This window comes from Armigeres subalbatus, chromosome 1 (assembly GCF_024139115.2).
Source record: "Armigeres subalbatus isolate Guangzhou_Male chromosome 1, GZ_Asu_2, whole genome shotgun sequence".
NCBI lineage: Eukaryota > Metazoa > Arthropoda > Insecta > Diptera > Culicidae > Armigeres > Armigeres subalbatus.
Genome location: NC_085139.1, coordinates 134,389,619 through 134,403,450, shown reverse-complemented (window position 1 = coordinate 134,403,450; position 13,832 = coordinate 134,389,619). Strand labels below are relative to the sequence as shown.

General features: G+C 41.9%; 1 protein-coding gene across 7 annotated transcripts in view; it reads left to right on the top strand.

Moving 5' to 3' along the window:
- The window catches only part of LOC134205150 (uncharacterized), a 95,501-nt gene that overhangs the window by 66,854 nt on the left and 14,815 nt on the right, over positions 1 to 13,832 (top strand). For 6 of the 7 annotated variants that reach the window (XM_062680119.1, XM_062680123.1, XM_062680121.1 and 3 more), the window contains exons 4-5: positions 12,051 to 12,366; positions 12,432 to 12,577. In XM_062680119.1, the coding sequence (XP_062536103.1) occupies positions 12,051 to 12,366; positions 12,432 to 12,577 (462 nt within the window). Of the gene's footprint in view, positions 1 to 12,050; positions 12,380 to 12,431; positions 12,578 to 13,832 lie in introns of all 7 variants that reach the window. The other variant, XM_062680125.1, reaches the window with a different exon arrangement.

Genomic DNA, 13,832 nt, shown 5'->3' with positions numbered 1-13,832 from the left:
TGTTGCAAACACGAAACAAAACCATCATGTTGCATATTTTTTACCATGTAACTTCAATGCGTCTTACAAACTTTATTTGTTTGTTTAAATTAAGTTGCAGATAAGTTGAGTGTGTCTTCTTGTTTTATTTAGCATCGTTCAACGTTTTGACATCTCACAATTTTTCCCGGTGATGGTGCAATAAAGTAACAGAAACCCCGAGTACAAAACTTCGTAATCATATGGTTTTTATGGTAAGTCAACATGCAGTCCCTTCGAAGTGTTGAATGGTGCTGTGGTAGAGTGAAGGACTATCAATCACAAGATCCACAAATCGAATCCAGTTTTATATTTTTATTTTATTTTTTCCGCTGTAGTATTTTGCAACATTATTGCAATTTTACTGCAATCGGAGGATGTTTCCGTAAGCTCCACCTCTTGCGCTTTTTAGATTGCAAGAGAGTTATATTTGATGGCACATACGCAAAGATTGTTTCTTGTCGAATAGTTGCAACACAGTGAAATGTTCAGTAGTGAAACAAGTTGTGCTGCTTGGACCAATATTAATCAAAAACATAGAATTAAAGTGCAAATTGCGTTGCTCTCATTTTTGTTATTTTTTTCAGCAGTAAGCATGCACGAGAGCATTGGAAATGACACGTATCAAGTTGAAATCAATAACTTTTATATAGAATAACTTTTGTCACATGTTATGTACAATTGTGTTTTTATATAAACAAGTAGCCCTTAATGGACCTTAAAACTGTTTTCTAATATGTCATTTCTCTAGATCTAAAATTGTTGGCGTTATCGGAGCATGTTATTAATAGTGGTATAATTACCCTATGTGAATGACATCTGTGGTATTTGTTTAAAGGTTTTGAAGCATTTTCAAAATGTTTGCAATTCCTCATATAAACCTTCACCTGGATTCTATGTCGCAATTGATAAGTTCGTTGTCTCCTGGGAAAGTTAGGATCTTCCGAAGACCTCCAAATATCATATCCCAAAGTTTCATATAAAAGGATTTTTCAATACATTCGGCCATGGGCAGGGATGACACAAATTTACTCTTAAGAGTATATATCGACATATACGCCGAAGTTGTATAAAACTCATCTCTTGCGAGCTGAAATTTATTGCGAAAAGAAGATATGTGTGCATTTGATATTGTCCATTTAAAAAACATAAATGAAAAGGGTTAATCATACGTAGTTGGCTAGAATTGAAGCTAATCTTAGTTTTAAATGTTCTTAGACAAATCTCATATTACTTAACGTCATAATCAACAATTTTGTATAGAATTCTAATGGCTATAACAAAAAAAATCTTTCTTTTATCGCTGACGATGCCTTAGAAATTGAGAAATATGTATTTGATGATATGTTATACACAGAATTCAGTTTTTCACACGATTTTGTTTCGGTTGGCTTTTTGATATTGTTGCTTTAATTTATAATTAAAATCCATGCAACATGTTCTTAAAGCCACTTATAATCCAGAGGAAAGTCAGATGATTATTTATATACGATAATCATTTTAGATGGGGATACAACTTAGAAAATTTAGATCGTGTTGAAACAGAATCCTGTGAATTTCTTCGATATATATCAGTTACGTCTTAAAAAGGGCGTAACTCCAAAACGGGCCCTACGATTTTTTTCAAATTTCGGCCAGAGATGCAGTATAGCCCCATAATTCAGCTCCGGGTATTAGTTTTAATGGAGATTTTTTTTTTGTTAATAACGGTCAGGGGAGCACCGTGATATAAAGTCGGCCTTCCGGTCCTCATATCGAAAATTCGTTTTTGAAGTGAACCTTTGTGTACGAGAAAAGCAAAAATCAATGCTTACTCTGGGGTCGCTTTTTGCGGTTTGTTTTGATTCTGGCCTTAGGATTTAACGAAAGCATTGAGTTGATAATATTTTAAAAGTATTGGAAACTGTGTTGGAAACTGTGTTGGATCATCCTAATCTCTACTTACAGTCCTAAAGCGTGCGCACGATCAGTTTGCTGAAGAGAAAAATCCATCGTCGTGTGATAACCGTGTTATTCCCGCAGCCAGCACCAGCGTATGTTTTTTTTTTCAACTGAGCCCATTCCACGACTCGTCGACATGGGACGAGTAGATTGAAAGAAAAAGTGAATTTCGTAATTCTTCATCACACGCCCGCTATATGGCCGCTGGCCATCTGCGGGGGAATGTTTATGCTAAACTATTAGGAATCTCGTTACCAGCTTTGCTAACTCTGCAGTCGTGCACAGCGTTGCAGCACGGTGTGCTGCGGTGATGGTAATGAGATGTATTTACGAGGGCCCTATTTTATCCACCTGCTCTGATGAATGTCTGCTCCAGTGTCCAACAGAGTTATATCATAATCACTTTCATTGCGGCTTATGAGGGTAGCACTCCTGGACAAGGGCACTTTGGTTACCTCAATTTCCTGATCAGAGATGATTTCTAATGATCGATGAGATATTCAAAAGCGATTATTTAATGGTGTTTTGTTTCTTTCTTATGGAAGTTTCGTATACTATAGATTTAGTGCTCATAATTTATAAGTACATGAAACTGGTAAAATCCTAAATTAAATTAAGAATGTAATTTATGAGAATAAATGCGTTAACTATTTAAGTGATGCTCGGAATAATAGCAGTAAATATCTGGGAAACAATTGAATGAATAGATACTAGGGTATCTGTCTCTATATCAATAACAGTAAAATAATGTGCACATGAAATACGTTGATTTCTCACCCAATAATCAAAAACCATGAGAATAATATGCTCAGTTCACATCGTTTCCATGTGTGTCATTGACTCAGGAGCATAAAGACTTCTTACTTTTGTGATTGAAAATTCAAGTGATTCACATTTACACATAATGCGACTCGATATAATCGGCAAAGACCTTATTTATTTATTTATTCAGACTAAGGCCGAAGTGGCCTGTGCGGTATATAAGAGTCTTCTCCATTCGGCTCGGTCCATGGCTACACGTCGCCAACCACGCAGTCTACGGACGGTCCGCAAGTCATCCTCCACCTGATCGATCCACCTTGCCCGCTGCGCATCTCGCCTTCTTGTGTCTGTCGGATCGTTGTCGAGAACCATTTTCACCGGGTTATTGTCCGACATTCTGGCTACGTGCCCGGCCCACCGCAGTCGTCTGATTTTCGCGGTGTGAACGATGGATGGTTCTCCCAACTGATGCAACTCGTGGTTCATTCGCCTCCTCCACGTACCGTCCGCCACACTTTCTGTCCTGTCCAGCAAATCTCCTACAGCGCCACGACGTCGAAGTTGCGGGGATGTAATTCATCGTAAATCATCTTGTCGCAACCTGCGAAACCTAGCGACTTGCAGTTCCATGTTCCAAGCTTCCAATCGTGATCTTTTATTCGTCGCCTAGGTCTTTGCCGAGAGAGTAGAACCGTTCACGTAAGGGCCACGTGCCACAGCCTGATATGTGTAAGGACATAAACGGGAACCTTCTTACGAACGAGCGTGAGGTGATCCAAAGGTGGCGGCAGCACTACAAAGAGCACCTAAATGGCGATGTGGTAGACGAAGATGGCGGTATGGTGATGGACGTGGGAGAACGCGTGAAGGACATAATTTTTCCGGATCTCCAGGAAATCCAGGAGGAGATTGGCCGGCTGAAGAACAACAAAGCCCCTGGGGTTGACCAACTACCAGGAGAGCTATTTAAACACGGTGGTGAGGCACTGGCTAGCGCGCTGCACTGGGTAATTACCAAAATTTGGGAGGAGGAAGTTTTGGTGCAGGTGTGGATAGATGGTGTCGTGTGTCCCATCTACAAAAAAGGCGATAAGCTGGATTGTAGCAACTACCGCGCAATCTCATTGCTGAACGCCGCCTACAAGGTACTCTCCCAAATTTTATGCCGTCGACCAATTGCAAGGGAGTTCGTGGGGCAGTACCAGGCGGGTTTTATGGGCGATTGCTTTACCACGGACCAGGTGTTCGCCAATCGCCAAGTACTGCAGAAATACCGCGAATACAACGTGCCCACACATAATCTATTCATCGACTGCAAAGCCGCATATGATACAATCGATCGGGACCAGCTATGGCAGCTAATGCACGAACACGGATTTCCGGATAAACTGACATGGCTGATTAAAGCGACGGTGGATCGGGTGATGTGCGTAGCTCGAGTTTCAGGGGCATTCTCGAGTCCCTTCGAAACGCGCAGAGGGTTACGGCAAGGTGATGGTCTTTCATGTCTGCTACTCAACATCGCTTTGGAAGGGGTAATACGATGAGCAGGCATTAACACGAATGGTTCAATTTTCAATAAGTCCGTCCAGCTATTTGGCTTCGCCGACGACATAGATATTATGGCACGTAACTTTGAGAAGATGGAGGAAGCCTACATCAGACTGAAGAGGAAAGCTAAGCGGATCGGACTAGTCATCAACACGTCAAAGACGAAGTACATGATAGGAAGAGGTTCAAGAGTAGACAATGTGAGCCACCCACCACTAGTTTTCATCGCTGGTGATGAAATCGAGGTGGTAGAAGAATTTGTGTACTTGGCCTCACTGGTGACTTTCGAAAATTATACCAGCAGAGAAATTCGGAGATGCATAGTGACTTTTCGTACATACTTTGGATTCCGCAAGACGCTCCGATCGAATAGAGTTCGCCGCCGTACCAAACTGACAATCTACAAAACGCTTATTAGACCGGTAGTCCTCTACGGACACGAGACCTGGACGATGCTCGTGGAGGACCAACGCGCACTTGGAGTTTTCTAAAGGAAAGTGCTGCGTACCATCTATGGTGGGGTACAGATGGCGGACGGTACGTGGAGGAGGCGAATGAACTACGAGTTGCATAAGCTGCTGGGAGAACCATCCATCGTTCACTCCGCGAAAATCGGACGACTGCGATGGGCCAGGCACGTAGCCAGAATGTCGGACAGTAGCCCGGTGAAAATGGTTCTCGACAACGATCCGACGAGCACAAGAAGGCGAAGTGCGCAGCGGGCAATGTGGATCGATCAGGTGGAAGATGACTTGCGGACCCTTCGTAGACTGCGTGGTTGGCGACGTGTAGCCATGGCCGAATGGAGAAGACTCTTATATACCGCACATGCCACTTCGACCTTAGTCTGAATAAATAAATAAATATACATTTACACATTAAAAACAACAAAAAAACATAATAAAATAATGAATAAGCCATATTACGAGACAGTTTTTAACAGCTGATCGAGACTTTACCTGGTAAATTTGCACGGCAACCATCATCATTTCGTCATCATCATTATCATTTCGTTCCATTTTCGCAAGCGTTCCGTATGAAAAGTAAATATTAGTGTTAGGTCTCCTGTCATTTCACCCGTTTAATAAAATAGCTTATTAAATCAACTACTCCTTTATCGAAATCCGTCCACCGTGGACAGATTTCGAATCAAAGGATCAAATTCCGTATAGCTATGTTTTTAAATTGAAGCAGACTGATTGACTAAACTACCACTGTAAATAGTTCAATATTTTAGGGTGCTGTAATGCATAGCATAGCATAGCATAGCATAGTTACGGTGTACTTCGTAGATTGGACACTAGTGATACTCATGTTTTTCTTTTGAAATCCTTATGCAGATTGCTATCAGAAATCAAGGTGGGTGTGGTCCATGATTTCAATCTAATATAAAAATCACAAAAGCATGAGGATTACTACTCCTGGCCACGCCCATCTTCACCGTAACTTGGGAGGGGAAGGAAATGTTGGTGTAGTACTTACTTAACGAGAGGCCCCCGACTCAGCGACACCCTCATAAGTACCACGGAGTTGGATATTGGGGAAGGTATTCGTTGGGTCAGGATTTGCCTGTAGCTGACAATGCGACCGTGGTAGATCTTACACCGTAACACACCACGCAAAGGTGTCTACCCAGCGTTACGGGTAATATTGTAGGGTGCTGTAATGTTTCCAAAAGCGGATTTGCGCAAAATTCCACACGGTGTTCCATAGTCGAAAGGACTCCTCCTATCCTGCTATCCTCTATAAGAATCGAGTATACTGGTGCGTCGTTTTCCAAAGGGAGCGCCGCGTGTAATTTTGGGCAAATGCGTTAATATGCACCTTGAGAACCAATTAAAACACAGTTACCGAAATCCGTGTTTAGTGGGTGTCGATATGTTTTTGTTTTATTTTTGTTGTTTTAATTTCAACGCCTACTTTCTTTTTCAATGCCCTAAAAGCTTAATGCCAAGTATCAGAACAGGATAAAATACTGTACGCTCAAAAAAAATTTACTCCTCCGCTTATTTTTAATCGCAACAGTAAATGAGCGCCAGATGGTCGCCTAAGAAAAACATACCGCCAGAAAAAAAGCTGCTTTGATATTTTTGAAAATTCGTCCGACACGTGGTGAATTGTGGCGATGAATGCTTTGATAGCACGTGCTATTTCTACTGCGGCACATCTATGAGAGCCTTGAAAAATGATCACAAAAGTTTTCATTTTGTTGCAAGGCACAATAAATTATTTCTAAATTAATTACTTTTAACCCCCTTCAATTTATTGATATTTCATGAGATGGACGGATTACGGTGCTGTACGGATTTCGGTCCCACACGGTAAATGTGTTTTATGATTTTGTTTTTAATATTTTGAGTCTTGTGAACTAAAACATAACTTTTTTTTAATACTCCAATCTTTGAAGTATGTGAACCATTCATTATTGTGTACATTCGAAGTGAGATAGGGTAACTGTACCAGTTTTAGCCATGTTCCGAATTTGGCCAGTTAAATATCCACATATTGTACGATGTAACTTTTAAGTGAAAATTATTTTGAGTGTAGTCAAACACTAAGAAGCAACAACAACTTCGAATTGTACGGTCATCAGAGATGCATTTGAACACGAGAACGCGTGTTCATGTTCAAAAAGTTCTGAACACTGCACACTGTTCAAGAGCACTGACCTAACTTAGCAACTTGTATCCTAGGAAAACAAACTCAAGCGACGGCATGCTACTCATTTTTCGGCTAGTAATGGAACACGTGGGCATCTAACGGATAGTAATCAAGCATGCTCGTATGTTTTTGCATAGTTCCAAATCTAAGGAATCTTAGTTACCATGATCGTTTTGCTTGCGTACCAACCCAGTGCACACTGAACTGTGTTCAGAGTTCAAAACTTAGAACACCAAGGCGCGCTCTTGGCTCATGTTCTGTTCAGGATGCATCTCTGACGGTCATAATGCTCATGCTCAAATTACTTACAATCAGTGCTGTTAATGACATTTGCAACCATCTGTACAATTTTGCGAGATTCTAACAGGACATAGCTTTGAATCTGTAATCTGAGGCGTGAGAACCGAAACATCATTCAAATGACATTACGTTAAATAACACATGACATTTTGGTGGGATTTGATTTATTTTAAGGCTTTGTACCGTTGAATGCAAAAATTGAAAAACGATCGGTAAATAACATCTGAATGTTCCATAAAACGCTACCATAAATCCATAGAATAGTTCAGGAGTAACCATAAAGAATAATTTTAAGATCCATAACTAAGCTAAAATTTAGGAATTGGAATTGGAAAAATAAAATAGTTCGGGGACCCCCATAAAGAATAATTTTAAGATCCATAACTAAGTTAAAATTTAGCAATGAATTGGAAAATATGTACCGTTAAACATGATCAAGAAAAAGAATATCATTCCTGCTATTTTCCCATGAACGTATGACAAATGATCCATAATTCTTTGGAAAATGATCCATAAAAAAACTATATTTTGATCCATAAAAATACAAATTTGCGCAATTTTTATCGTGATCCATAATTTCAGTAATATGATCCATAATTTTGTTCAAATGATCCATAATTTTGCTAATATGATCCATAACTTACTTACTTACTTATGGATCATGTACACCTCCGGTGGTGCAAAGGGCCGACTTGAAAGATCTCCATCCTGAGCGTTGCCCGGCTATCGCTTTAACCTGTTGCCAGGTTAGACTTCGGTCGACTTCTTTTATTTCTTTATTGAGGCTTCGCCGCCATGAGCCTCTGGGTCTGCCTCTGCTGCGATGTCCCGCTGGGTTCCAGTCTAATGCTTGTTTACAGATTTCGTTTCCGCCCCTACGTAGAGTGTAACCGACCCAGCCCCACTTCCGATCCCGAATTTCTGTTGCTATCGACCTCTGGTGACAACGACGATGGAGCTCGTTGTTTGAGATCCAGTTGTGAGGCCACCAGGCCCGAATTATATACCGCATTATATACCCGAATTATATAATTATATATAATATAATATAATATATTATATTATATCTGTTAATGAACACCTGCAGCCGTTGAGTGTTCTCCACTGATACACACCATGTTTCGCTAGCGTATAGCAGCACATATTTCACGTTAGAATTAAACATTCGGTATTTGGTGCATTCACTTATCTGCCTGTTTTTCCAGATATTTCTTAAACTCGCAAAGGCAGCCCTTGCTTTCTTGATCCGTGCGCCTATGTCGATCCTGGTACTGCCGTCTGACGCCATTTGGCTACCAAGATATTGGAAGCTTTCAACATTCTCCACTGGTTGCCCGGCTACTGTGAAACTGGAAGGAGTCACCGTGTTTACATCCAACGATTTGGTTTTGTTGACGTTGATGACTAAACCTGTCGAAGAGGAGCGCTCGGCAAGGTCGTTGAGCTTACTCTGCATATCAGAGCGCCGTTGCGCGAGGAGTGCAACGTCATCAGCCAATTCGAAGTCGTTTAGGTGCTCCATGGTTATAGGCTGCCATAACAGCCCGCGGTTTGGTTCACGGTCAATCGCATCTACCAGAATCTCATCGATTACGATGAGGAACAGTAACGGTGATAGAATACATCCTTGCCTCACACCAGCTACGACCCGGATAGGGTCGGACAGGACCCCATTGTGCAGCACTCTACACGAAAAGGCCTCGTACTGTGCTTCGATGAAGCCGATGATTTTCTCAGGAACCCCCTTGCGTCTCAGGGCGCCCCACATATTCTCGTGATTGAGACGGTCGAAAGCTTTTTCGTAGTAAATGAATACCAAGTAAAGGGACTCTTGGAATTCGTTGACCTGCTCCAGGATTATGCGGAGCGTGACAATATGGTCCACACAGGATCTTCCGGCACGGAATCCGGCCTGCTGCCGCCGGAGAGTCGCATCGATCTTCTCCTGAATCCGTGCTAGGATAATTTTGCACAGAACTTTGAGAACGGTACACAGCAACATAATGCCTCGCCAGTTATCGTATACAGTCAGGTCACCCTTTTTGGGCACCTTCACTAAGATACCTTGCATCCGGTCGACCGGGAAAGTTGCGGTGTCCCAGATGTTACGAAATAAACGATGCAGTAGTTGAGCGAATGTTATGGGGTCAAATTTGAGCATCTCGGCTGATATGCGGTCTACCCCTGGGGCTTTATTCGATTTCATGCTTTGGATGGCTGTTTGAATCTCTAGCAGTGATGGAGCTTCGGTATTGACGCGTGTTATACGTCGGATCCTAGGCAGATCATGGCGAGGTGGTGATGGCCTGGCTGGCACTTTCAACTGGTCAGTTGGGTCGGTCAATAACTGATCATTCGCGTCTTTCACAGGCATCGTTGCATTCATCTTCGCCCCGCATAAGCGTCGTGAGATATCGCAGAGGAGGCGAATGTCCCCGGTTGCGGCGTCTCTCTCTCCTTCGTCGGCCGGAGAGTCTGCCCACGCTCGCTTGTCCCGTCGACATGAGCGTTTTACTTCCTTCTCAAGAGCCGCGTATCGTTGACGGGCTAAGACTTTGGCTCCTCTGGTTTTCGATCGCTCTATCGCGGCTTTGGTTTCTCTTCGCTCCTCTATCTTCCTCCAGGTCTCATCGGTGATCCATTGTTTTCTCTGGGTGCGCAGTTCGCCCAGATTGTTCTCGCTGGTGGCGATGAAGGCATTCTTGATGGCGGTCCATTGGTCTTCCACGCTGCCACCTTCCGGAATATCTGCAGCACGCGTCTCCAGTTCTTCAACGAAGGACCGTTTCACCGTGGCATCTTCCAGTCGGCGTGTGTTGAATCGTCGTCCAACTTTTTCCTCCTGCCGACGAATCCGCGCAATGCGCAGGCGTATTTCGCCGATGAGGAGGTGATGATCAGACTCGCTATCGGCACTACGTTTATTCCGTACATCAAGAAGGCTCCGTTTCCATTTTCGGCTGATGCAGATGTGGTCGATTTGATTTTCTGTAAAGCCGTCACGGGAGACCCACGTGACCTTGTGAACCGGGGTCGATGAGGGAAGAACGATCTTCCGATCATTTTGTCGTTATTACCACAAAATTCTGCGAACAGCTCTCCGTTTTCGCTCATTTCTCCGAGACCATGGCGTCCCATAATGCGCTCATGGTTCGAGTTTTCGGATCCGATCTTCGCATTGAAGTCGCCCAAACAGATCTTGATATCACCCTTCGGAATTCTATCTACGACGGCATTGAGCTGACTGTAGAAGTTCTCTTTGTCTTGCAGATCGGCAGCATCGGTTGGCGCATAACATTGGATTATAGTAAGGTTTCGGACCGGTGTTCTAAATCTGGCAACGATTATCCTTTCACTTATAGGTTCCCACTTCATAAGCGCAAAGTGTGCCTGAGCGCTTAATAGGAAGCCAACTCCGCTATGCCGTGTTCACCTGAGTATAGCAGAACTTGTCCCGACGGCGTTCTGTGTTCTCCAAAGTTTGGCCAACGGACTTCACTCAGTCCCAGGATCTCAAGCTTCATGCGGCGTGCCTCATTGGCAAGTTGTGCCAATTTACCCTGCTGGGCTAGGGTTAAAACGTTCCATGTTCCTATCCGTGTCCGTTGTTTCGCGCTAAGAGTCGTCGCCGTAAAATCAGTCCGTATTCTTTCATTATCGGATTCTCGAACAAACTGATGTTTCGGGAACAGTAGGTTGTTGGCCCAAGGTTCCCTATCCACCGGGATGGGGCGGCCATCTTAGGTATAGTTTCCGGGGAATAGCATTTCATACTCAGCCGCTGGATGCCAGAACAGACGCTGTTGGAGCCGCACCTCCTTGGTGGACAGAAACTCGATCAGTCGGGTCAAATTTGTTTAAAGTCCCACCCAACACCAGGACTAGGCTAGTGCGCTTTGAGCGGCACACGGTCGCTTTGATAGGGCCTGCTTGGGGACACATGCAGCTTTTTATAGAATTTCAACAGAGTCCACTGTCGAACCCCACCACGTCCTAGGCAGACCCCACAGGACGCACCCTCTCACTCTAGCTGTTGTCAGAAGGACAGCAGTGCCCAGGCTGCACTACCAGCTAAGTACGCAACCCTTAGCTGGCGGTCAATTGTCATCGGAAGACCCGTGGAAGCGTGAGTATTGGAACTTGTGAGGACCAGAGCTATGTTAGGCGCCGCTTCCCGGATGTCAACTCACCATTTCGCAGTCATATGATCCATAACGCTTGGAACAAAAAAAAAAGGATAATTTCACCAAAATAATGCATCATATAAACAAAATTATGATCAAATGACCAAAACTATGGATCATATTACCGATGATATGGATCATAATAAAAATTTCGAAAATTTGAAGTTTTATGGATCAAAATATAGTTTTTTATGGATCATTTTCCAAAGAATTATGGATCATTTGTTATAGGTTTATGGGAAAATAGCAGGAATGATATTGTTTTTCTTGATCGTGTTCAACGGTACATATTTTCCAATTCATTGCTAAATTTTAGCTTAGTTACGGATCTTAAAATTATTCTTTATGGGGGTCACCGAACTATTTTATGGATTTCAGGTAGCGTTTTACGAAACAATCAGGTGTTATTTACAAATCGTTTTTCATTTTTAATTGTTTATATGCAAAAGAATGTTTTGGCTTATTTTAAATATAATTCTTAAAACAAATTGCGTGCTTGTAGAATGTTTCGTGAATTGGCTTTATAAAAAGTTTAGGTAAAATTAGTTAACTGGCATACTAAACATACTAAAATGTTATTATATTACTATTCAATTTCTAATATGTGTCTCCAATTTTTATCCTTTTTTGTAGATTGCGGAGTACGTACCTCTCGTCGACAACCTCGCAGCAGCAGCACCAATTCATACAGCGACAACGATTGGAATAGTTTCTACAATCGTTCAACAACGACATCTTCAGAACAACAAAGACCTGATATAGACAACGACCCGGACGAAGCCAACCGCAACCCAAAGATTATGCACGGAGTACCAACCCTGGAAGGCCAGTATCCATGGCAGGTATCACTGGAGCTACTGCATCCCTCGTATGGATTCATCGGGCACTGGTGCGGCGGAGTACTCATTGATAGGAATTGGGTGCTTTCGGCTGCTCATTGCATTCATAAGTAATTATGTTCAGTATGTCCAAAGTATAGCTGACTTCACAGGATTAACTTCGAAATCATTCCAGTGATTTGTTCAACTTACCCCTACCACCACTATGGACAGTGGTGCTAGGCGAGTACGATAGGTCACACGAATCCGGATACGAGCAGCGAATCCCCGTCGACAGGATTGTCCTGCATGACAAATATCACAATTTCAAGCACGATCTTGGTATGAGCTAACGATGAAAGCAGTTAAGAATCGTCTAATGGTATTTTATAGGTCTTTGCTGCTCTTATTTTGATTCCCGGAAGTTTTAAGAGGAGATCTATGTTTGGGGACTGTTTGTTCTTATTTTGTGTATAGTTGGGATCTCCCAGCAATAGTTTTTTCTTGTCCATATAACTGAATTACCTATATTGAACACGACTGCTAGAAATATTATCAACAGAATTACAAAAACGAAATAGTTATTACCTAAATTATTAATGACCTGTAGCATCAACAAGAAATTATACATACTTGGTAGTCGATAGGAAGAAGATTCTTCTTGTTCCCGATCTAGCATTTAACACTCATTAGTATTTTACCGAATTACTTGTATCTCATCTCAGTACATGGTTAATATTTGTTGGTTTAATTCAATTTTCCTCTACCAGGCTTCAGGCCATGATGTCAATGAACGCGAAGGCGTGGACCCCAATTTCTTGCCATTTATTGCTCAACATAAGAAAAACGGAAGAGTTGGTCCATTTTTGAAGCGTGCTGATCTTATGCTTGCATTTTGACTCTTGTGTTACCTTGAGTATTGCAGAATTTGTTCGCGGTTTTGCTAAATCACACCAGTGCCAATACAAAATTGCCTTTTTTTCGTTCAAATTTGTGTAGAGCAGAATCAATTTAACACAAATCCTATCGGATTTTTCTCAACCCCATAACTGAAGATATTCTACAGCAAATGTGAACATTAATTGATATGAATTAATTTCCATTCTATTTACAAACACAAGTCAGTCAAAAAATCGCTTGATGCGGTTTCGTAAAATTCCGATTATTTAAAATATGTGTACACCATGTCCAATATGTTCTCATACAAATTTTATTTGTCATTGTTTCATTGACAGTTAATGTGATATGGAGCAGGTGATTTGGAATAATACCGCCTTAAACCTTTTCAACAACTTCAAACGTTTTTAAAACTAATCATGAAGAATTCCGTATGTGAACTGGGTCAAAATATGCACTAAAATTTAATGCTCGTTCATTGGACTGTTCTATTCTATTCAATAGTGTTGGACCAAATTCATGGTATGAACTTCTATTTCATAATAGAGTAACTGTTCGGCATTTCATCTCATAGCTCGCATGTTCATTTCATCAAAAACAAAGCAATGAAAAGGAATTTGATTTGCTTTTTATTTTTGTAATTTTGAACGCCGCGCTTTCAAATAGCTTGAACACTATGACGATATGAAAAAGTGTATAA